The 24,818-nt window shown below is 39.2% G+C and overlaps 1 protein-coding gene across 1 annotated transcript in view; it reads left to right on the top strand.

Annotated features, from left to right (window-relative positions):
* The window catches only part of tbc1d16 (TBC1 domain family, member 16), a 100,848-nt gene that overhangs the window by 21,500 nt on the left and 54,530 nt on the right, over window positions 1–24,818 (top strand). The window contains exons 4-7 of the mRNA XM_078225595.1: window positions 5,459–6,077; window positions 10,703–10,912; window positions 15,774–15,921; window positions 23,496–23,660. Coding sequence (XP_078081721.1) covers window positions 5,459–6,077; window positions 10,703–10,912; window positions 15,774–15,921; window positions 23,496–23,660 — 1,142 coding nt within the window. The remainder of the gene's footprint in view (window positions 1–5,458; window positions 6,078–10,702; window positions 10,913–15,773; window positions 15,922–23,495; window positions 23,661–24,818) is intronic.

The raw sequence follows: 24,818 nt of genomic DNA, 5'->3' as shown, positions 1-24,818 counted from the left end.
CTTGAAAAGTTCAATCCCATTTACTGAAAATGGCAAATGGGTATTTCATGACAGCACTATGCCACTGAACTTGCCTTTAATTAAAACTTAGCCAAGGTTAATGTAGAGTGCCCTCTAGTGTTGAAGCCATTGCACTTGACCTGTCGAAATAGATGTGAGCAAACCAAAACATTTCAGGTATTTTCCATTGATCTGAAAATGGGCAAATAAGTTCATCAATAACTGGAGTAAAAATATCTTCTGGATATCAATATTTGAAAAAGTAGAAAAGATGATTGGTAGATAATACCAAGAGGTCTTTTCTAGGTCATTGTGCTGCAGCAAATTTGTATAGAGAAACCGGTTTAAAAATTATTTAACAAGCCATTGTTGCAACTGTGTTTAAGAACTGTCCCACTGAAGAGCAATTTTAAGAGGATAGTTTGTATATACTTTTAAAAGAGAAGTAGGCAAAGTGGTAATCCTTTAGTTGGCAGTCGTAAATTTATTATGCTGATTGTGATTGGCTGAGGAATAGTCATGTGTGAAAATAATATCAATGTCACCCAATATATAGTCAGTCAGTAACAATAGTAATTGACACTATCAACAACAGCAGTATGCATTTATATAGCATCTTTAACATGGAAACATGTTCCAAGGCATTAAACTGAAACAGAATCAGACAAAAATCGACATGACTTAAAAGAAATGTTAGAATGGGACCAAAAGCTTGGTCAGTAAGGTGGATTCTATGGTGGGCTTTAATGCAAGTGGGGAGGCAGAAAATTCAAGGATCAACTTCCCACATTCCAATAGTGAGACAAAGGGAGAAAGAGCATTGAATTGGAGGAATGTAGCATTCTGAGCATTGTAGGACAAATGGAAGTTATTGACATAAATAGATTGAAACATGAGAATGAGAAATTTAAGTTGAAACTATTGGGAGATGGGGAACCAAGATGGGTTAGCAAGGACAGGAGAGATGGGTCAGCAAGACTTGGTGCAGGATATGAACTTGAATTATCATTGTTTCGTCTAGATTGTCCAGCCAGGGGAAATATCCTCCCAGCCACTACCCTGTCTAGCCTCTTAAGAATTTTATATGTTTCAGCAAGATCCCCTCTTACTCTAAACATGGGAGTATATAGTACATAGCTCATCCTATTCAATCTCTCCTCCTAAAGACAGCCCTCTCATTCTAGGAATCAACCTAACTTTTGTAAGGAGTCCAAAACTGTATACATACTCCTATTTCATTGCAACAAGATGTGCTTACTGTTAGCCTTTATTGCAAGGGATTGGAATATAACATATTGTTTGCCATTCTAATTCATTATATCTACATGTCAGCTTTCAGTAATTCATGCACAAGGATCCCCAAATCCCTCTGAATATTAACATTTCTAGTCTCTCATTTTTTAAAATCTGATTTTTTAAATTCTTCCTACCAAGTGGATAATTTCACACTTCCCCATATTGTGCTGCCTAATCACTCAAGTAGGTCTTTATAGGAAGTTTAACTTGTGAACATGGGGAAGAGGTGAATTCAGCAGAGGCAAATAAATCTTTGAACTCCTCTCAGAGGTGAGAATGGAGGGGCCAGGGGAGGGGTTTAAGCAGAACATTGTTAGTGGAGAAAAGAGGCCAGGGATTGTATTGGTTCTTGAGGATAATGTTTCTTTGCAGAGGAGAGCAAGGCTTGATATAGTCCGATCAGTTCTTATCACCAATTTGTATACCAGATGCAGTCAACCCTGTACCCCTTGGACTTGAGGAAATGAAAATGGGGGCCATGTAGAAGTGGGTGGGAGTAGAGTAGAGGCTAATGGAAACAGGGATATAAAATTTGGTGAGGAAATGGCAAAGCAGCTTGACAGCTGTGCAAGTGTTGTAATGGGGAACCAAAGTGTAGGCAGTCGACGGGGGGTGGGGGCATGGAGTGGGGTTCAAAATACAGTTTTGTAGGTGACATAAGGGGAAGAGCTGTTTCAGAGGCAAGTGGAGATGGAAATAGATTGTGGGTGGTGAGAGATATAAAGAGGTTGTCAGAGATGGCGTTGTTGATGAGTCAGAACCTGGTAGTAGAAAGGTCATGAAATGGCATGGTTGAAAAGGTGATTGTGAATATGCGCAAGAACGTTTATGCAAATAATGTTATATACAATGGACAAAAGTTCTCTTGGAACTTGGAACAAAGAATCATAGAATCCCTACAATGTAGAAAGAGGCCATTCGGCCCATCAAGTCTGCACCGACAACAATCCCACCCAGCAAGCCCACATTTTTACCCTGCTAATCCCCCTAACACTAAAGGCCAATTTAGCTTGGCCAATCCACCTAACCTGCACATCTTTGGACTATGGGAGGAAACTGGAGCATCTGGAGGAAACCCACGCAGACATGGGGAGGATGTGTAAACTCCACACAGACAGTCACCCAAGGCCGAATTGAACCCAGGTCCCTGGTGTTGTGAGGCAGCAGTGCTATCATCAAAAAATTATTTTTAATTTTATACTCTCTCTGACAATTAACTCTCCAGCAGCTGAAATTCGCTAATACCATAGAAACCCTACAGTACAGAAAGAGGTCATTTGGCCCATTGAGTCTGCACCAACCACAATCCCACCCAGGCCCTACCCCCATATTCCTACATATTTACCTGCTAATCCCTCTAACCTACGCATCTCAGGACTCTAAGGGGCAATTTTAGCATGGTCAATCAACCTAACCCGCACATCTGTGGGAGGAAACCGGAGCACCCGGAGGAAACCCACGCAGACACAAGGAGAATGTGCAAACTCCACACAGACAGTGACCCAAGCTGGGAATCGAATCCAGGTCTCTGGAGTTGTGAATCAGCTGTGCTAACCACTATGCTCCCGTGCCACCCTGATCAGTGTAATGTCTATTGGTTTGACATCTATCAGTTCAGATTAGAAAGCTAAGTTTTGGAAAGATTTGTATTCCATTGGAAAAGCTTGGTTGTCTGATTTGAGTTGGGTAATTTTACACTGGAGACCATGCTTAAGTTCTTGAAGCACTGGGTTTTTCAACAAAGAACCTTCAAGGATGAACTGAAAAATTCTCTTTGTGTGAAAATTGCTAGCCTATGGATAAAACTAATGTAACTTGTTTTGAAACGATAAAATGTAATCCTGCCTTCCTCGATTAACAATTGACTGAAGCAGCCCTCAACTACAGTCAATATTTATGTTTTCTTTCCCTTTGTGTTGTACTTGAATAATCAAATTTTGGGCATGTTCTCAGAGTTTATTATGTTTCAGCCTTGAAAGTTTGCTCATCTAAAACTAGAAATCAATGTTAAATATATGAAGTTGCTTTCCTACTTATTTTAACGGGTTAATGCTTCTGTTAAAAAAGAAAAAGCAATATCATTCAAGCATGTGAAATATTCATTTTGTATAATTTCAAGGCTTTAGTTTTACCTTGACATGCATCCTCTGCACTGTGGATTATGACAATTTATTGGAAAATTTCCCTTTTATACTGTAAATTGGAAATGTTTTGAAACTCATTAACCAAAACAGACTGGTTGTGCATTTGAGTCCTCATAAATCCATAACCACTGTAGTTTGGCCAGGAATGTAGGCTGCTTACATAAAAGAACAGCTTATCATATTTATATCCCAATTCACTTAGTCACTTCTGACACAGCTGAACCTAAATAAAAGTAATGCAAATTGGATTTTACAGGTATTTGTTACTTCATCAAAGACTGCTAACAAGCAGAACTAACAATATTTAACAGTGGAAATTTGAATATTGTGAACAACCTTCCCCTGAATCAGGAATAAACATTTAACTGTACCATGGTCAGGATGGTGAGATAATAGGATTGCGTAGAGCGATTTGATGCATTTGAATTCACTTCAGTTCTATGTGATCATCTGGATTTAGCTACTGCTGTTAAGGGACACTAATTCTGTCATTTCTCGCGGAAGGTTTTAGCACTTTCATCCAAACAAAGTATCTTTCTAGTCTCAAGTTTAGGAGAATGTTTACATCTGTACTAATTCTGATCAAATTGTAAAATTCATTTAGTGGAATCTAAAACTGATTCTTTATATGAAATACACATAGAGACAGACACCCTTTTCCCTGATGCATGGTGTTTACTGAAATAGAATAGAGGTAACTGAATATTACAAAGAAAGTTTTTCAAATAGTGCTGTAATTTTGAGGGATGAAATTATAAGGGTTCTTTGATTTGATTTATTATTGTCACATGTATTAGTATACAGTGAAAAGTATTAAATATTTTGTCTTTTCGGTTTTAAACAACACGGGGCCAAGTAACATAATGCTATATGGAATAAGTATGTGGTCATCCATGTTTAAGCCTGTTTCTACAGATTTGAATTCCATTTGTTTTATTGATTCTTTCATGTGGGATGTGGCAAAGCTGGCATTTGTTGTTCATTCTTAATTGCCCTTGAAATGAGTGACTCAAGGCCATTTCAGAGGGCAGCTAAGAGTCAACCACATTACTGTAGTCTGAAGTCACAAGTCACAAATATGGAGGAATCCAGAAAAGTGATATTATAAACAATGGTAACTTTGTCATGAATAAATCTTTCCTTTTTATATATGAAGCTTAAATGAGATGAACTTTTACCCATGATCAATACAGCTTGAATGATCAGAATTTAATTTTTGGAATGCTGTGGGTTTAGATACAGTTTTTTTTATTCATTCATGGGACATGGGCGTCGCTGGCTGGCCAGCATTTATTGTCCATCCCTAGTTGCCTGAGAGCAGTTGAGAGTCAACCATATTGCTGTGGCTCTGGAGTCACACGTAGGCCAGATCAGGTAAGGACAGCAAATTTCCTTCCCTAAAGGACATTAGTGAACCAGATGGGTTTTTCTAACAATTGACAATGGTTTTATGGTCATCAGTAGATTCTTAATTCCAGATCTTTTTAATTGAATTCACATTTCACCAACTGCCGTGGCGGGATTCGAACCTGGTTCCCCAGAACATTACTCTGTGTCTCTGGGTTATTAGTCTAGTGACAATACCACTATGCCATTGCCTCCCCATTGCAGTAGAAGGAATGAGCTATAATGTCTTTGTTGTAGTTTCAATCTGTTCAGTGTGCTTCCAATTTATGGAGAGCGTTATGGAGGCACTGGAGAGGGTCCATGGATAATGCCAAGGCTGGACCATTGTGACTGTCAGAGGGTTTGAAGAAGTTGGGCTCTTCCTCTCTGGAGGTGGGTGTGGTGACCTAATGGAGGTCATTGGAGTTGTGGGGACTTGGTGGGGTGGACGTGGATAACATTTTTCCACTTGATGGAAGACCACAAATATTGAACTGAATTAGGTTTGTATTTACTGTGTATGTGAATGTTTTATTGTATAATGATATTTCATGCCTTTTTGCTTTTTCGTTTCTCTTAAAATAACCTGTTTCCTGGGCTTCTCTTCTTTTTTCCCCCTCCTTCAAATCCAGGATATTTATGCATACATTTGGAAAAGGATGAATTACTGGGAACAACCCTTATTATCACCTGGATCCCAAACACCCGAATCCAACGACAGGATGAAGAGGCTTTAAGATACATCACACCTGAAAGTTCTCCTGTGCGAAAGGTACAACGTAGGAGATGCCGACATGCACCAGTTGTACATCAGCCCATGAGCACTGCAGGACGAAAACTAGAATCGGTTCCACCGGAGGATGATGAGATAATAACTGTCTCAGAAGGCATGATTAACTCCATGCATATTGGCTCACCGGGGACAGAGCAGAGTGCATCACCACATTCCCTCACATTGCAGATTTCCCATGGTGCACTCCAGCAAGCTCACAGTGACTCAGACATTTCTTCAACAGTGACTTGCCAGGACGACCAGAAAGATCTGGAGGTTTCCGCAGAAGGTCAGAATGAGGTTAATTTGAAGAGGGAACTAGAAGATGAAGCATCCTATGATCTAACCACTGATGATGTCAGCAGGGACAGCACCATTGGCTCAGATTCTGATACATTTTCCTCTCCCTTATGTCTGTCTCCAATTGGTGACCCGATGGCAGAAAGTAGCAGATCTGTGTTTCTTGATGCAGAAAGCAGGTACTGTTGCTGGAAGTTCTGTTACAGATCTCACTGTTAATTTTGAAATACTTTATTGAAGAACTTGCCTCACAGAATAAAGATAACAATAATAACTATTGCTTAACAAAAGTAGGCATCTAGTGAAGCAGTCATTGACAATACAATATTATATACAAGTGTGAAAAAAATTAGATAAGATGGCATGAAACATCTGAACGTTCATTCTGAAAGACAAGGGATCTAGTCAGTCTGGTTGTTGCCAGAGGTGAAGAGGGAAGAGGTAGGCTAACCTATTTGTGTTGGCAAAGTGAATGCAGCGGGCAAGAAAAAGCATGGGAAAATGGAAGGAAATGAAGGAGCGATCCCTAAACTTGTTAAGTCACTGGCTGAGGTAGGTTGTAGGATTGCCAGCTTTTGCAAAAGAAAGACTAGAGTAAGAAACTGGTTGCTTACATCTGTGCTTCTGGTGCTCTCTAAAACATTCTTGCTGAAAAGGATCTATCCTGACCTCCCTATTTCAAATTTACATGGTGCACCTTGATGACAAAATCAGAATACACATGTACACTGACCATACTGAGTTCTACTTTATCAAAATCTCTCCACCCCTTCATTATCTCTTTGTTGTCAGACCGATTGTCTGAAATCCAATCTTGGATGAGAGAAAATTTTCTCAAATTATACATTGGGAAGCCTGAAGCCTATGTCTTCAGCCTCTGCCAGAAACACTGATCCAGAGCCACGGACTCCAATGTCACAAGCTCCAGATGAACCAGACTATGTGCAATCTCTTCAATGTATTTAACCTTGAGCTGAGATTCCAACCTCATATCTCCATCTACCGTAACTTTAGCTGCCTCCTGCCTTACCTACCTGCTGCGGAAAACCTCATCTGTGCTTTGTGTCCTCCAGACTTGATGACTTCGATGCTGTCCTGACTGGACTCACATCTTGACCCTTCCTTGGCCCTGAACAAACATGAGCCCATCCTAACCCTAATCTGTACCATGTCCTGTTTTCACCACCCCCAACCATGCTCACTGATCTACATTGACACCTATTTAATTATTTCCTCGAATTTAACTTTCCCATTTTTGTGTTCAAATCTCTCCATGGCTTTTCTCTCCTCTATCTCTTGAACGTACTCCAACTCTGCAACCCTCTGAGAACTCTGCGTTCCTGCAACTCTGGCTCCTTGTCCATCACACACATGACCCTAGCATTGGTGGCCTTACCTTCAGCTGCCCCTGTCCCAAGCACTGGAATTCTCACTCTGAACCTGTTTACCCCTTTTTCTTCCTCTTTAAGACACTCGTTAAAATCTGCCTTTTTAACCAAACGTTTGGTCACCTGTCGTAATATCTCTATATGGCATGATGCCAGATTTTGTATCAAAGCCCTGATGCAGCCTATTGGATGCTTTATTATGTTAAACGTGCTGTATAAATGCAGGTTCTTCTTGTTATTGGGATATCTGATGCCACCTTTACAGTGTTTTCTCTGCCATTAAAAAAAATGCTTTAATGACAATTTTGACCATGCATTTGATAAAGTCTTGAATTGATAGAATGCTAGAGTTGAAAATTGAGATTTTTTTTCATTCATTCATGGGTTATTGATGTTGCTGTCTAGACAAGCTTTTGTTACCCATCCCTAATTCCCTTGAAAAAGTGGTGAGGATCCGCTTTCTTGAACCATTCCCTGCAGTAGTTCAAGAAGGCAGCTCACCATCGCCTTCTCAAGGGCAATTGGGGATGGGCAATTAATGCTGGCATCGCCAGAGACACCCACATCCCATGAACAAATAATTTAAAAATTCAAACTGCATCTTTGTTTTCAACTGGTAGAATTCTATCAAATGTCACTCAAACCCTGTAACTATCCGGTATTTCCATACTAATACTGAAGGATATGGACTCCAGATTGTTGATAATTCAAGTGTGCTGTCACATACAAGTGAAGACGCAGTTGGGAATTTAAGACACAAGCTGTAAATAAAGATGTCTAAGTTAAGCATGTGTTTGACATTCTATCAGCAAATGAGGATTCTCTCTCTTCTCCCCATCCCAAAAATATTCTGAGTTTCTAAATGTTCAAAATATGATTCCAGGTTACTCCACAAATGAGGAAAGTGTGGCAGCCCATTTTCAAACAAAGCAGAATAAAGCCATTTTGATATAATTAAGGTGTCTCCTCACAGAAGGTGGTCCTGAACAGTGAAGATATATCAAAATGTAACTCAGTATAATTATCTGGAAATTACTTTTAATAACGGAGTTTTCCATTGAGTGGTGCAATGACTATTTCATCACTTCTGCTTGTGACTAAAGTAGAGAAGATGAACTTGTGTTTTTTTTTAAAGATAGTGAGGAGAAATGATTGGACATGTTGCTTATTCTTTCTGTTGTGGAATGTTATATGGTGCATGGGAATAATTCTAAATTAATGGAGAAAAATTTTACAGAATGGAAGGAAGCAAACTGTCTGAAAGTAAATGCTACACAAAATGGGGGAATTGGACGTGGAAAATGTGCAAGTGTTATACACGCCTTGCATAATCTTTTGAGAAAATAATTTGAGAACCATTTTGTATGATACAGGACAATTTGTACCTAGTTAAGTTGTGACTGTTTTAGGTGTATTTATATATCAAGTGTAGTTTATTTTGTGGATAGTTATGGGTCATTTGATATTAAACAACCATTTTGTGATGCTGAACAGGGTAGCAAATGAATTATTTTGGTGTTAAGGCTATTGGATTTCATTGTAATTGCCAAGATTGCTGTTTGAAGTGTTCCACATGCATCTTTATTTGCAGGTTGTCATGCAGATATGAAGCTGTATTAGCTGAACTAACATAAAAATGCTCTTTTGTAGCCAGGCTCTATTTTAAGTATCAGCTGCATTAAAGTTTCTTTTCCATTGGAAGCTTACAAAACAGATTTTTGACTACTTGTCAGTAACTCATTGGAAGATATAGTCCCATGGCAACGAGTAATCCATTGAGACAGCTACTTTGTTGCACTGTACTGTCCCTTAAGCTTTGTTATATTATTTAGCTAATCGGGGTTCTCTTGTCAAGTGTAAAGGAGTACTCCTGAGACTGAATTGGTATATGACAGCTCACATACCTTTGCTATGACTGCATCACCCAGAGGGAGATTTCAGGTGGCAAAGCTTTAGGTCCAAGATTGCAGCTATTTAATGACATAAGGTTAGGCAAAATACTCCTGAGCACTCTGTTGTTCTATTAAATTATGCACAAGAAGATTTTCATGCTTCTGTAAAGTGATTAATTTAAGCAATTAATACTGTTAAAAATTGATATGTGAGAAATAATACACTTTAGCTAGGTGACACATACATTATGATTATGATGTGTTTTTCGTAGTTGACTGCAATTATCAGAATATATTTCTAGCTCTTTTCCCCTTTCTCTCTTGCCCCCTCCCCCACCCTCCTGGACCTAAGCCATCCACACCAGTATTGGCACACGATATTCAAGTGATTATGCTACAGTGCCAGGACTATGCTATACTGTCACTGACTGTTTGGGGCTACATACAAATAAACCTACTCTTCACCTCCCAAAGAGTTGCAGGCGGGCATTGGATCTGCACTCCACCTTTCACTAGTGACCTGGCCAAGATCAGGAACTGGACATACAAGGATAAGTGCCTTGAGCCTGTGTTCGAACTATCCGGTTTAACATACTTCATCTAGGGACTTGGAATATGTTCTATAGTTTCCAGTATTCCATTCCAAAATTCTACTATATCTCTGATTTATCATTTTTAATTTTAAAATGTCTGTCTCACTCTATTATTTCACATCAATCCAGCGTTTGGCAAGCCTAGTTGTATGTGTTCAAATGTGAAAGAATAGTTTTACAACTCACTGCATATTCAGTCCTCTATTTATCATTCTATCTTCACTGATGGAAAATATATTGCATTGAATGACCCTTTAACGTAAGCAGTAAAAGACCCCGTGAATTTAAGTTTTAATAATTTGGGAAGTTCAAATGACATTAAGGAACAGCAGAGAACGTGTCCTCTTTAGTAAAGCATTATTCATAACTTTAATAAAAACAGAAAATGCTGGAAACACTCTGGTCAGGCAGCATCTATTGAGAGAGAAACAGTTCACGTTTCAGGATGGCCTTTCATCAGAACTGATAACCTGACAGAAGGTAATCGATGTCAAATATTAACTATGTTTTTCTCTCTCTTTAGATGCTGCCTCTGAGAATTTCCAGCATTTTCTGTTTCAAGTTAATATTTCTGGCAGCAGCAGTAGTTTGTTTTTACACTGGTGACTTTAGTATGTGCTTGCTGCACTGTTCGACCAATGATCAGGTTGTGTTCCATTTCCATTGATTTTTCCTTTGGTTAATGTTTGACATTTTTTAAAAGACCTTGACGGTACGACTAGCTTTTTTTAAACTATCAGTTTGAATTTTAAATGGAGGTGAATAGGCTGCCGATATCAAATTTAATTTTTAAAATCAACGCTTTGAATAAGTTAATTCAGTGATGGTGGCAAATTCAAAGTCATTGTTTAAGTTTCCCATCTAAAATATTTTCATTTGAGAAAATATACTTTAATAATCACTTTCTTTCCCCTTTTTCCTCATTATGCAGAGAGATGTGCGAAGAACATATGGCTAATTTGGCGAGCTCCATCTCAGACCACTCTTCTGATGCACAGTACACTTTGCAGTTTTCTGAGAATTATACACAACCGCACAGCACAAAATGGGAAGAGCAGCAGAAGGTGTTGGCACTTGAGCAACTCTATGGTGTTTTTAGAGTTGATTTGGGCCAAATGCGATCACTGCGCCTTTTTTTCAGGTTAGAAATCTAGCTCCCATTAATATAAGGAATTTCTCCATTTATGATTTCATTCTCACGTATGGATTATTTATTTATAAAGGGAAGCTTCAGATGGTCCAACTAAAAGATGTTTTCTTTAGCCCTGTTTTGACTGTCAATCTGGAATGACTCCAACATGCTGAAATGGTTTGATTGATAGTTCTGATAAGGAAGATACCACCACCTTTTCTTCAGGAAGGTTTGGTAAAACCTGCATGTTGAAACCTATTGTAATATATGTGTGTCATATTATTAATATACTGGTTCAGATTTAATAATGCAGTTGATGAGATAGTTGTACTTGAAGTGTTATTGAGCTTGAACTTTCACATTAAACTGATCCATAGCTCAGTTCTTGTTGGCTTTGTGTTTGGGATTATTAGTTTTGGAAAGGTTTCTATTTGGAGAGAGATTTCCTAGGGATTAATAATGAATTTCAGTTTTTCTGGGGAGAGTTCTTTTTAATTTAAAAAAAATTGTTTTATCCTAGATGTGGACAATTCTGAAACAGAATATTGTGTACTAAATACAAGAATGATACTGATCTTTGTTTTCTTAATGGTTTATCTGCAGTGATTGAATCTAGATTAAACTAGTCACATGAAATTCAATAATGGAACTCCTAAATCTGTTTTTTATTGTCATAACAGACTTCTACAAAAGGAACAACTGAAATAACTCCGTGTAACTACCTGTTAGTACACAATGCTCCAAATCTTAAGGTCCCCAGATTGTTGGGGCATGGAAGTCCCAATGCATTGATTCCATGGGAACTGCCCGGAAAGTTTGAACTTCCAAAGGGCAATTTTCCTGCTCCCAGGACTCTCTGAAAAAGTCTCCAATGCTGGGGTTAGAGTGTGAGAACTTGGACAGTTCTGATTTACTTACTTGAATAGTTACCCATGAAATGTTAGACAAAAAGATCCTAGTCTAAATCCAGGATAACTATACACGTGACCAACTCCCATCTCCCAATCCCTCCTCGGACCCCTTAACTCCCCATCTCCTTGACACTAAATTCCCCATTGCTCCCCTGACCCAATCCAACTAGCCCTCACCACCTGACTCAATCTTGCCACCCCTCTTCCCGACAACTCTCCTCCTCACCTGACCTGACTAGCCCCTACCCCCCAACCTTACTAGCCCTTGACTTGGCTACCACCTGACCCACCCCTACCCAGTTCACCCACCTTACAACCTCACCCACCTGCCAGCCTACAACCTCACCCAGCTTTCACCCTATCCCTTTGCCTGCCCTACCCTGTTACCTAACCCACCCTACCCCTTATCCACTTACCTCGCCTACCCTAACCCCTCACACACTTACCTTCTCTCAATAACTTTTCAAAGAAACTTTAGGATATTTAAACTCGTTACTTATCTGAGTAAGGCAGCTAGTGCTATTAAAGGGGTTGTGGTTTTTAACGTGGATTCCCTGCACTGATGTTTCTGAGGTTTCCTGTGCTGACAAGTTCTGCAGGATCCTCCATTTAAAAAATTGCCCAGAAAAATAGGAAGAAGGTAAGTGAGGTTTTTTTGTCTGATCAGGCTCGGAAATATGAATTCTGATCCTGAACAGAGGATTTGTTTGGATTCCAGATTCATCTGTTACTTTTTGACATTTTTTTGCAAAAAGAATAACTTGTTCATTTTCATGGTACCATCATTGGCTAATAACTGAGATCAGGGCACATACCTTTACTTAATGAGAAACAGAGGAAAGAGCCAAGATTCACTGAGCAGGAGACACTACCAAAATAAAAAGTTAGAGAAGACATTTCAAGTGTCTCCCTCATTCAAGACTTAAATGGTTTTGAATAGGTGTTAGAGAAAACTACTGAAGTTCATGTATCAAGTCTTCATTCTGTTTACCTAATTAATTCTAGAACTTCTGTGTGTTGAATGTGAACTATAGCAGACACTTGTAAGCAGTAAATTGCAGCTGTTTAAAATCAGTTGTTAATTGATCATGCGTAAACTAGATTGGACCAAATCAGTGAGAGGCAGATGCAAGCTGAAAGTTCTTTATCAATGCATGTTTGCTGCAGAGTCATGCTACTCAAGTTGTAGGTAACTAATTCCTAGGTGTCTGCAGTGATTTCCTCAGCATTTCTTCTTAAGATAATAGTCAATAGTATTAACACTTTATTGTATCATTTCCTATAGGGTTTTTTGTTGGAAATATTCAATATAGATTTATTTTTCAGCATTGCTACTTTTGCACATAATTTTTTTTTTAAATTAAGTAATTACTTTAAAATGAGTTCCTGCAATGTCAATGAAAATGAACCAACAGGAAACAGTTCTTGCCACCTCAGGGAGCAAGATAAATGCAATATTTAATAGAAATAGTTTGCTAAGTTTGATGCGGGTAATTTTATTATGGGTATAAAAGGATGATTACGGTGAGATTTCTTTGAAGTGAAAGAAGTTTAATGTAATTTTTAAATGTTAATTCTTGTAATTATTTCTTTTTAATGTGTATTTAAATAACCTATTTATCCACTTAGCCAAGAAATTGGACATAATGCAGCATTTAAAAATATAGATATGTAATTGCCAAATTCATATCAACATTAGGCGGTTTGGAATTTATGATTTTAATATAATATATTAAATTCCTGTCTGACTGAGGAAATGCCAACTCTTGCTTTGAAGTCAAGCATTGATTTTTTAAAAATCTCTTTCTTCCTTTATTCTTTTTTTGCGTACTTTGCATATCCCTTGTGGCACCTGAATGCATTAACATCTAATTATGATTGTTATTCTGCTGATGTATAAGATCTCAAGGATATAAAAGTGGTCCTCTGATAACACCACTGTGCTGTGGGATTACTGCCATGTTGTTATATGAATTAATGCCATTGAGTACTGAATGTTCTTTGCCATTTTAAAATATACAAGTTCCGTCCTTTCACATCTGGAAATAGTTCATTCCACTGCTTCTGACCATACTACTAAAAACAGTCATCCATTTCCCCAAAGAGTTTGCAGGCGTCCCATTTATGTTGCAGCTTCAGCATAATGTTATTTGATGATGCGAATTTGCTATTTCATGTTAAATTCATACTTTTGCTGGGCTGTGATCGGAAGCAGTGCCGCTTTCACCTCCAGTTTGGGAAAGAGGAAACAAGTAAATTTCAGATATAATCAAAAAATACTGGAAATACTCAGGTCAGGCTGTATCAGTGGAGAGAAAAACACAAATTAACATTTCAGATTAATGGACAAAAGTTAATTCTGTTATCTCTCCACAGATGCTGCCTATCCTGCTTGAGTATTTGCAACATGTTCTGTGCTTATTTCAGCTTTCCAGCATCTCTGGTTTTTTTGCAATTGTACATTTCAAATAAAATCTCTGTCTTGCATTGAATAAGAAATTGTACTGAAAAAGCAAATACTTTAATTAAACAAAATGCATTATAATGTTTATATTAGTTGCTACTGGAGTCCAGGGAGACATAAAAAGCTGCAAAGAAAGCTATTTTCTAAGACATGGGAATGCTCACTAAAAAATGTTTCTGTAGGTATGTACATCAAATTAGAAATCTCATTTTGGCCATTTAAAAGAAAATAACTAATCAAATAATGTCAAAGGTGCTGCAGTGTGGTCAGCATTTTCTGTTGAATGCTCAATAGATTCGAGAAAATGTATTTAAATTCAATTTCATTAGGAAAGAACTGTAGATTGCACAGCCTCTTTCCAGTTGCCTCTGGAGTGCAATGTTACGTGTGCTTCTCAGTCAATAAACTCTTAAGTGCTCTGTTCATTTCGTCAGTAGTTGGTACTTCAGAGCAATATCTGAATAGAAATAATGCAAAGAAAGGTTGGATTTCCTCTGAAGAAATAGAACAAGTATCTGAGTAAGAGGGCACTTCTTAATCAAATCGAAGAAGCTTTGCATGTTCGACGTGTTTCTTGAACAGTACAGCACTTTGCATGTTGCTTGCATTCCACTTTGCTTTGAAAACGAATGTATGTCAGACACCCCATCTGCCCCAGTTATGTTTTTTTCCTGTACTTATTAGCTTGATTGTTGCAAAAGTCAGAATTTCTCAGACAAGCTAGTGTAGCAATTACATTTAAATGTTTACTGTAATATGAAGCATAATCGTGGAATCATAGAATCCTACAATGCAGAAGGAAACCATTCAGCCTCAGTCTGCACCAACCACAATCCCACCCAGGCACTATCCCCATAACCCCATGTATTTACCCTGTTAATCCCCCAACATTAAGTAGCAATTTGTCGTGGCCAATCAACCTAACTCGCACATTTTTGGACCTTAACTAATGTTTGGTAGGGTTCTGAAATGTATTTAAAACAGAAACCTGCAAGCATGTGAGGCCTGTCAGCATCTGCGGACAGAACTGAGAGTCAACCCTTCATGTTCTTATTGTTCTTCCAAAGAAGATTATAAACCCAAACATTGACTTCCTGTCCTCTGCACAGATCCTCTTTGATCTATGTTTCCTACATTTTCTTAATTGTTTGATTTCCTGCATTTGTCATAGTTTGCTTCATAATGTATGCAACTAGTTGAATGTTCAATCAAATGATGATTCAAGTCTGTGATTTCCAGCCCAGAATTATGCTCGAGAAAAATATTTTGTTTTCAATGGACTCAATTGCAATAACCGCTATCAACTTGTCTCTGGTAAAACTGAAAATTGAAAGGAAAACTGTTCATAGATTTTGGCAATGTCAATCCATTCATAGTATATAAGAACTTCCATCCCTTACCATTAAAACATATGCATCCAAAAAAAAAATATGAAGAACTGGGAATCAGTGTATTGATATAGAATATAATCTTTTCTTTCTTACATTACTCCTAGTGATGAAGCGTGCACATGTGGACAACTGGTTATCGCTAGCCGAGAAAGTCAGTACAAGATTTTCCATTTTCATCATGGTGGTCTTGATAAACTTAGTGAAGTTTTTCAGCAATGGAAATATTGCACTGAGACCCACCAGAGAGATCAGGTATGTAATCAACATGATCTGAAACATTTGCATGATGATATTGAGTTTGGGAGTAGGCAATCTGGGATAATTCTGCTCTTCATCATTGAAAACTACTTACACTCTTCATGGTAATGTAACTACCTAGAAACTGATTCTGATTTTACTATTGCACACATGCAGATAACCCTAATGCTTTTACAGATATTGATACTTGCAGTAACACTTTGTAATTCTGTTGATAACTGAATTTAATATTGAAGGAAAGGTGGAAGTTTTATTATTTTTCCCTCTGCCATAGATTCTCCATTAATCTTCTGTCTAGATAAAACTGAAATTCAGTTGCATTATTCTAGCTTGCAAAGCATTTTGGGATGTAAAAGCATTTGGAGAAATCAATTAGCAGTTTATTCACAGCCAGCTTTTACACAAACTGGTAACAGACCACCAGTTAACACATCTCTGGCAGTAACTATGTTTTCAGAACAATCTGGTCCCTGCATGGTGACCTTGCAAACTAGATTCTGGTTAAGAAGTGTTCTGGCTTGCAAAGCGAATTGCTGAGGCCATTGGAATTCCTCTGAGTCAGTCTCTCCCTCCTTTTCCTTTTGTTTTGGAGGTGGAAAATGAGGATCTGAGAAGAGTGGAAGCCAAGTATGTTTATATTCGAGGCAGGTTATCTACATACACTCGTGCATGGAACTGTTCCACAAACTGAAGTATAGGTACTTGGGCATTACTCTGGGGAGCTGATTTTGTCAGCTCTACATAACAAAGGAGATAGTTGCAAATTTAAGGCATGTCCTCCAATCTGACCTTCAGATAGGATAAAACTGCTAGTGCCACTAAATATTTGTGCCTCATGTTCATTCCCAGCTGCCACAGGGAATATCAGCATCCTCAGTCAATTGAACGATGCATTAAACCGGACACTAATGATATATGTGCACAAGTGCATAAAAATTCAATAGTTTTCCTCCCAAAATCACAGCACCAGAGTGGAAGGTCTGACAATATTTTTCACATCAGATCCTTCAAAATTAGGGCATTATTGGAATCTCTTGTACTCATGATTCAATCCTATACTTTTCATGAACAATAAGGATTACCACTCCATCAGCCTTGTGACCACTTCTCACACCATTTCCTGCTAAAAACAATCCTTTAACTTGGTCCATTTTAAAAAGACATAAAAGGAGATGATCCTCTTCAGTTATGGCCTGCAGCAGAAGAGTAAAGATAGATGTGCCATCAAGATCGTTATTAAACACACTTTAGACATCTTTAAGTGGTGCTTCAAGTGATTGGACAGATTTGTAGATGTTTTACAATAAGCCCTGGCTCAATCTCGAAGATCATTCTAATCTGTCAACAACTCCACTTCTTTGCCATTTAGAGAAACCTAGTTATGGAGGAGGTGGCACGCCCACAGCTAAGGTTGCAGCATGAAAGGTAGAATCTATCAGAAAATTATTTTTGATGAAATAAGAGAGGTACAGCAAGCAGGCTGTTAGAGGAAACATCACCTGACTACCACTGAAACATATCCTTGGCTTTGTCAATGTCCAGCTCTAATACTCAAAGTACTCTTCATTCCTTCCCCCCAAATGATGCTGTTCAACTCATTTGAAAACATTGATTACATCCATTCCATGTTAATTCCTGCTCTCTTGTTGGAAAGTTTTATTATGTAGGCACCGCATGTGGAAGTCATTGTCACTTCAGCCAGTTACTTTGTTTTTTGGGCACTCTGAGGATAACTGGTGTGCATGGAAGTAGAATTGAGGGTGATGGCTGGATTGATGAAGTCCTATCTCAACTTTCTTTTCCAGCATGATGAAGTTTCATTAAGACAATTGTGGTCCTATGCCACTATATCATCAGTGTGAACATAAGACATAGTCCAACAGGGTTTAAAACCTCTGTCTTTGGAGATTTTGCAACAGATGGCCATGGTGTTGCCGCATGTTCTGTTGAATAATTGCACACTACTACTGACATGTAGGCAGTGAATTCCACCTTGTTATCAGACTTTGCAGAGTACTTAATCCTCAGATGACGTTCTTTCACGCACAAGTCTGTGCAATTTTCAACTTTAGCAGGTGAACCATGACAGCGAATAGCCCTCAAATGAGCCTGCATATACCTGTTCCTATACCGCTACTTCCACCTAATTCTGCTCATTCATGCTCTGTGCTCCCTCCTGAAACTGTTCCATTAATCCAGAGCCGATGTATCTGTCCTGGTGCTTGCAACGTTTGAAGACAATGATGATTCATAGCGTTGCCTTACCCTCCAGCATTGGAAACTATAGCTGCCTTTTAGGGACTATTTATAGAAATAGAAGATAAATGCAGGTTAGAAACCTGGCTGCAAGATGTCCCTTTAATTCAAGTCTGCATTGCACTATGCTACTTATTATGCTGTGGTGCTGCAGTGTTTGGTAGAGAGAGAGAGTGAGAGTGAAAAGATACAGTGCTAACTGTTGACAAGTTGCTAAGTGTTAACAGTTGAGAAGGCTTCTAATTATACTCCCCTTAACTCCCATATTACTTCTGTACCCTGAACTTATTTGTCTCTTCAAATTGACTTACAGGCCTGAAGTTGCACAGCACTTCTCCTGTGTGCTTTTGCTTTCTTCCTTTTTTATGCCTTCTCCTTTTGATATATTGGAAGTTTGAGTATTGTAATATATTGGAAGTTTGAAGAATACAGATGTTGACACTCCAGTGCTCACCCTGAAAAAGTAAATGAACATACACTGTGTGCGGGTATTGTTGGAAGCTTGCAAATGGGTCAGTCTACGTTTTATGAATGGCTACCAAGTTTCTCTTGCAGCAATTTGGAAATGCACATGAATCTCTGAAAATGTTAACAGCGTGGTTTACAGCCATATGGCCTCAATCAAGCTGCAAAGTTGAGAGGAAATTGATTTGGGCATGCATATTTTGCTTATTTAGTTTGACTAGGCAAGTGTTTGGTATTCTGTCTTGGCCATTTTGCTGATGTTGCCTTTGGCTTATTTTTACATTTCTGTGGGCAGAGGGGAATACATTTGCCTTTTAGACCATAGCTTTTCACATTGCATATGGCTGAGGTGGGTGCCTTTCTGTCCAAAATACAACAAGCCTCCTTTCCTGAACCTCCATTCCTTCATTTGAGAATAGGACAGCTTTCCTGTTGTTTTTTTTTTCTCTGTACCATTTAATAAAGTACTGAACTGTGCTGGAGGGGTTTTGTGGCTGACGCACAAAAAATCAACAGCAACCATTTGAGCTGTTTCTATTGCAGGACATTCCACTCTGCATTAAGTGAGCTGGCAGTTAACTGGGAGTTAAGTTGGGGCTGGAAGCTTATTGTGGACCTTTCATTAGGCCAAACTCAAGTTTGTGCTAGGTCAACCTTTTTGCAAATAGTGGGAAAAATATTCATTATGAAAGAAAACAAAGTCTGGAATTTTTTCTGGTTCCAACAACGTTATCCAGTGGTTGAAAAGTTGCGGCCAAGCCCACCTCCACTGGCCCAAGAAACCACACAACCGCTTATATGATCATCAGGCTGTTAACTGCCTGAGGTCGTGGTTTCCACTTCCAAGAGCTTCGTCAAATGGCCAGTAACTCTACAATCTCAGCAGAGCCATCAGGGCTATGACTATTGTTGGGACTACAGTCAGAACAGGGATGGAGGCTGGAGAAACAGGTAAGTTGGATGGCTTTGCCAGGGCCAGTCAGGCAGGCCCCACATGGGGCTTGACATTCAAGAGGCCAGAGTGGGAGACGGGTAGAGATGAGGTATAGGGTGCCTGAACATCACATCTCTTGCACCCCTTCCCACAAAGCCCACAGCCAGATGGGAGGAGGTCCTTAAGTGAACGTAAGTTGTTTGTGTAAGGGCATCGATTTTCTCAAGAGTGGGCCACAGAACGTCTACCCTAACCCTGGTAAAATCCTAGCGGAGGCAAGTTGATGGGAATGGCACTCCTGCCCTCTGTCAAATCGCCCAATATTACCCACCCACTTACCAACCTGCACTTGTATTGGGGATGTTAAATTGTGACCAAACACTTGCATTTATATAGCATCTTTCATGATCGAAAAGCATCCTAAAATACTTTATAACCTTTATAACTTCTCACCCTAAAGCCAGCACGATTGATAGTACGGCACATGCCGTACTAAGTGTCATTCAAGGTTACGTGCTTAAGTTCCTGGAGTGGGACTTGAATTCTCAACCTTCTGGCTTAAGAGATGAAAGTGCTACCAACTTGACCCATTGCTGACATATGATCCAAAGCTATTGGACCAGGGAGGGACAGGATCTAAAAATCTATCTGCAGAAGACCACCGACTCTTGTGGGTTCATAACCCAGTGTAGTCACTACGTTCAGGAGAAACCACCTTCCAGAGAAACAGAAAGAAAATTGGCAGAGTCAGGAGGCGTGAGTGGAGGGGGAAAACATTTTAAAAGATATTCTTGATGCAGATAGCTTTCGTTACACAATATGTTCTTGATCATAATTCTCCGTGGCAGTGTTCAATACAATTATACAACAATAGAACAAATAGGCTCCTTCCAAAACAAGGGGGCATCTTATAACCTATAATTTAAGAAATGTATCACCTTTTTTTCTCATCTCATCTGTTCATTAATTTTCTAATTTCACAGGAAATTGAGACAATGTTTTGTCAAGAAAGTGAGGTAAACATTGGAGCCAACAAATTCACTCAATAAATGTCAGTCCATATTGGCTTATAGAAGGTGTACTTTTACACGGTGGGATTGAGTGAAACAGTTTTTCTTTCCTTCCTTTCTCCACCCCTTTAAGCTGTTCTATCTAACAAACTGTGAAACCTCACCAAATGCTGTTAACCAAGTCCAAATATTATTTAAGCTGGGATTTAGACTTGGGGCATCTTAGTTAGCAGTCTGATGCTGGTGCTCCCTAATTTAATTTGCATCTCCCTAATTGATTTTAGGAGAGCAATCACTGAGGTGTTAAAACACAATTTTAATTTAGTATTTTGTGAAATCCCTTTGGCCTGAATTATAGCCTGGACCATCTGTGGCTTTGTGGAGACCTATTTAACTTTATTCTCTAGAAATATTTGCCCATTCCTTTGCTGTAATATTTGTTAGTATTTTGTTGTACGTGGACATCCAGTTTTTTGTTTTTAATCAATTTCTTTGTAGGGTTCAAATTGTATATTAGTATTTCATTAGTATTCAGGTGATGGGGATTTACTTGTGAAACTGATTGTTGGATTGGAAGTGCATATGTGAGTCTTTGCAAATAGAAGCTGTAAGTGTGTGAAGACTAGGCTCAAGTTCTATCCTGCATTACTAGGCTATCTGAGTTATAATTAGATCCAATGTCTTTAGAGACCTCTTTTTGTTCATTTGGTTCAAGGTACTTCAGATTGGCAAGGCTTCCTGTATGAATTCCCCACTCCCATCTCGGCTATCTAGGGTTGAAGCCTAGTAGAGTCTTGGCATTTCCTTGAAAGAACAAAATATGGGAACACCAGTATACAAGTCAAGTCATTTTTATGTAATTTCTTTGCATCTTTTAAAAACTAGCAAGCAAATCAACTGACTGTAGGCCATTTCTGTGTGTTTTATAGCTGGGTCACTTGACTCTGCTAAGTGCCCAAAAGCAGATAGACAATCTGCATATTGGATGTGGCACCTTAGAGTGAACAAGAGAGCCTATATTTCTGATGTCTGCTATCCTACTCGCACACGAGAATGGGATAATCTATGAGCATGTTGTATGAATACCAATCCTACAGATGTGTCCTGGAGCCTCCAGGAATTAAAAGATTAATCTCCTGTGCACTGCTGTGAACAAAACAAGAGAAAAATCAGCTGGGAACCATTTTTAAAAGTTTATATAATCATTGAGCACTTTAATTTATCAGTTATAAAAAGAATGAGGGGAGAAAGGCTGACCAGTTTGGGTAGTTGAGGTGAGAGGACATGTGCAGAAACCTCCAAGATTATATTCAACCAGAGCTGGCAATCCGAGCACGTAGTTTTTTTTTGATAACAAGAATTAATATTGCCTCCTTGCCAATTTTAGATCCTCTTTTTATCATCTTCCACCTCCCAAAACAAGATATGGAACATTTCACCTGTATTTAGTGGTGTCATGATTTGGCATGGGAGGGACCATTTGAAATGGCTGACAAGATTGCTTGGTGCATGCCATAGGATTTTTAATATCACCTAGATTCACATTCAAGAAGCGGAAATGAACTGATGCATTAAAGTCAAGCAAGAAGTTGCTGTTTGAGGTCTCACACCTAGAAAGGAGTTAGCAAGTCTGACAACTCAATTGCCAAATCTCCAACACGTAAAAGAAGTAGAAGTGAAAAATATCACCAAAGCGAGAGAGCTCAAACTCAGGGCCAACATATCCCAGGGATTCACTGGTCTTTGAAATGGAAGTAGCTCATTATCGAGGCGATCGTTTCATGCTTTGTTGTTTTCTAGGTCTCAAGGAACACTGAAATAGATTGAAATTGCCTGAAAACAGTTTCCTGTTTATTTGTGTATCATGGAAAATAAACCAACAGATTATTGGTTCACTGTTGGACTCATCTCATTCCTCTTCTTGAATTCACTGCCTGAAAGCAGGTCCTTAACGACTATTCACTAAACCACAGCAAAGTTCCATGATTTTTACTACAGGTAGGGTGAGGAAGTCAAACCCGAATCAACCTCAACTGGAATGGGGATCGAACTCCGTGCTGTTGGGACTGATCTGATCCACACACGAACCATCTAGTCAACTGTTTAACTACACGTCCTGATTCTCATTAGTGCTTACCATTCTGCGTGGGAGAAACACATGGAGGCGCATGTGAGATTGTAGTGTGGGCGGCATGGTGGCACAGTGGTTAGCACTGCTGCCTCATAGCGCCAGGGACCCAGGTTCAATTCCTGGCTTGGGTCAGGCTCTGTGCGCAGTCTGCATGTTCTCCCCATGTCTACGTGGGTTTCCTCCCACAGTCCAAAAGACATGCTGGTTAGGTGCATTGGCCATGCTAAAATTCTTCCTCAGTGTATCTGAATGGGCACCGGAGTGTGGCAACTAGGGGATTTTCACAGTAACTTCATTGCAGTGTTAACATAAGCCGGCTTGTGACACTAATAAATAAACTTTAACTTTAAAAAAACTTTAAACTTTAGGTTTTGTTTCAGTTCCTATCATATGGTTATGTATTAGGCAGTAAGAATAAGTTCCTGATCATCGTAGACTTGTTATTCGGTTAGAAGAGTGAGTGACAATGCTGATACAAGTGTGGACCTGAAATAATGAGTAGCCCATCCAAAAGAAACAAAATCCATTCACCTAGTCTCCAATTCAAATCCTGTGAATGAGAGTTTTCTAGTCACATTAAATTACAAATGGGCACTAACTTCTATCTTTTATTGCTATCTTATGTAGTAGATATTTTCCATTTGTATTTTGTGCATCTTATTCTGAGGGAGTAATGCAATTGCATTTTTTCACTTGTGTCAGGCAACATATCAGTCAAATGATGTAACTGCATTTTTACAGCTGCATAACCAGCATCTCTCATCCCATTTAGGTGTCTGATGTAAAGGCTTGCATGCAGTTCTCAATAAAACGCCCTAATTTGCCATCGTCTGAGACTCACCCAGAAGAGAATATGTACAAGCGATTGGATGTCACTTCTTGGCTAAACCATCTGAATCATGATGGGCAGGTGGAGGAGGATTACAAACTCCGCAAGGTTTGAGAGCTGCTTAACTATTCAATGTCTGTACTTTTAGCTGACCAACAGGTTAGGCTGGTTAAGGGTTCTTGCAGTAAGAGTTTTAACAACACCAGGTTAAAGTCCAACAGGTTTATTTGGTCGCAAATACCATTAGCTTTCGGAGAGGTTTGAGAGCAGATTTCCACTCCATCTGACGAAGGAGCAGCGCTCCGAAAGCTAATGGTATTTGCTACCAAATAAACCTGTTGGACTTTAACCTGGTGTTGTTAAAACTCTTACTGTGATTACCCCAGTCCAACGCCGGCATCTCCACATCATAAGGGTTCTTGCCCATGGCTTCCCAATGATTAGATCCTGATTTTTAGCTGGGTTGACAGCAAAGAATCTGAGTCCAGAAAGTTTCCTCTGGCATGCTGGTCATTCTTAGGAGCCATTTTCAAAGAAACTTAGGCAGAGGCCTGAGGAAATACGTTTTTTGTGAAATGGGAGTCAAGCATTTGGAGAAAAATAGTGATGGACTAAGAGATAATTAGGTGCATTTCATTTTGGGCATCAAAAGGGAGAAGTGGTATCATTCACAAGAGTATGCTGCTTCACAGTTCCATTTCATACTGGGCCCTAAAATGCCGGTGAGGCACCATGGTAAACCTTCAATAAGTTGAGTTATTGAATTTTCACCATAGTGAATTCCATGATCCACCAGAGTAACATGATGACGGAAAGGTAATCCAAGATAACCTTGAAGACCTACTATCAGCTGACTAGAATGACATCGCAAAACCTCAGAACAATCTGAGGTCCTTATCTGCTTCAAGAAGACGACCATCATCCCGGTACCTAAGAAAAACCAAGCAGCGTGCCTTAATGACTAACGGCTGGTGGCTCTGACATCCATCATTATGAAGTGCTTCAAAAGGCTAGTCATGGCACGAATCAATCCCAGCCTCCCAGACTACCTGGATCCACTACAGTTTGCCTACCGCCACAACAGGTCCATAGCAGATGCCATCTCTCTGGCCCTGCACTCAACCCTGGGACACCTAGATAACAAGGACACCTATGTCAGATTCCTATTTATTGACTATAGCTCAGCCTTCAACACTATTATTCCCACGAAACTCACCTCCAAACATCGTGGCCTGCGCCTCGACTCCTCCCTCTGCGACTGGATCC

This window comes from Mustelus asterias, chromosome 12 (genome assembly GCF_964213995.1).
Source record: "Mustelus asterias chromosome 12, sMusAst1.hap1.1, whole genome shotgun sequence".
NCBI lineage: Eukaryota > Metazoa > Chordata > Chondrichthyes > Carcharhiniformes > Triakidae > Mustelus > Mustelus asterias.
The sequence above is the reverse complement of the archived record's forward strand: the minus strand, read 5'-3'. Positions and strand labels throughout refer to the sequence as shown.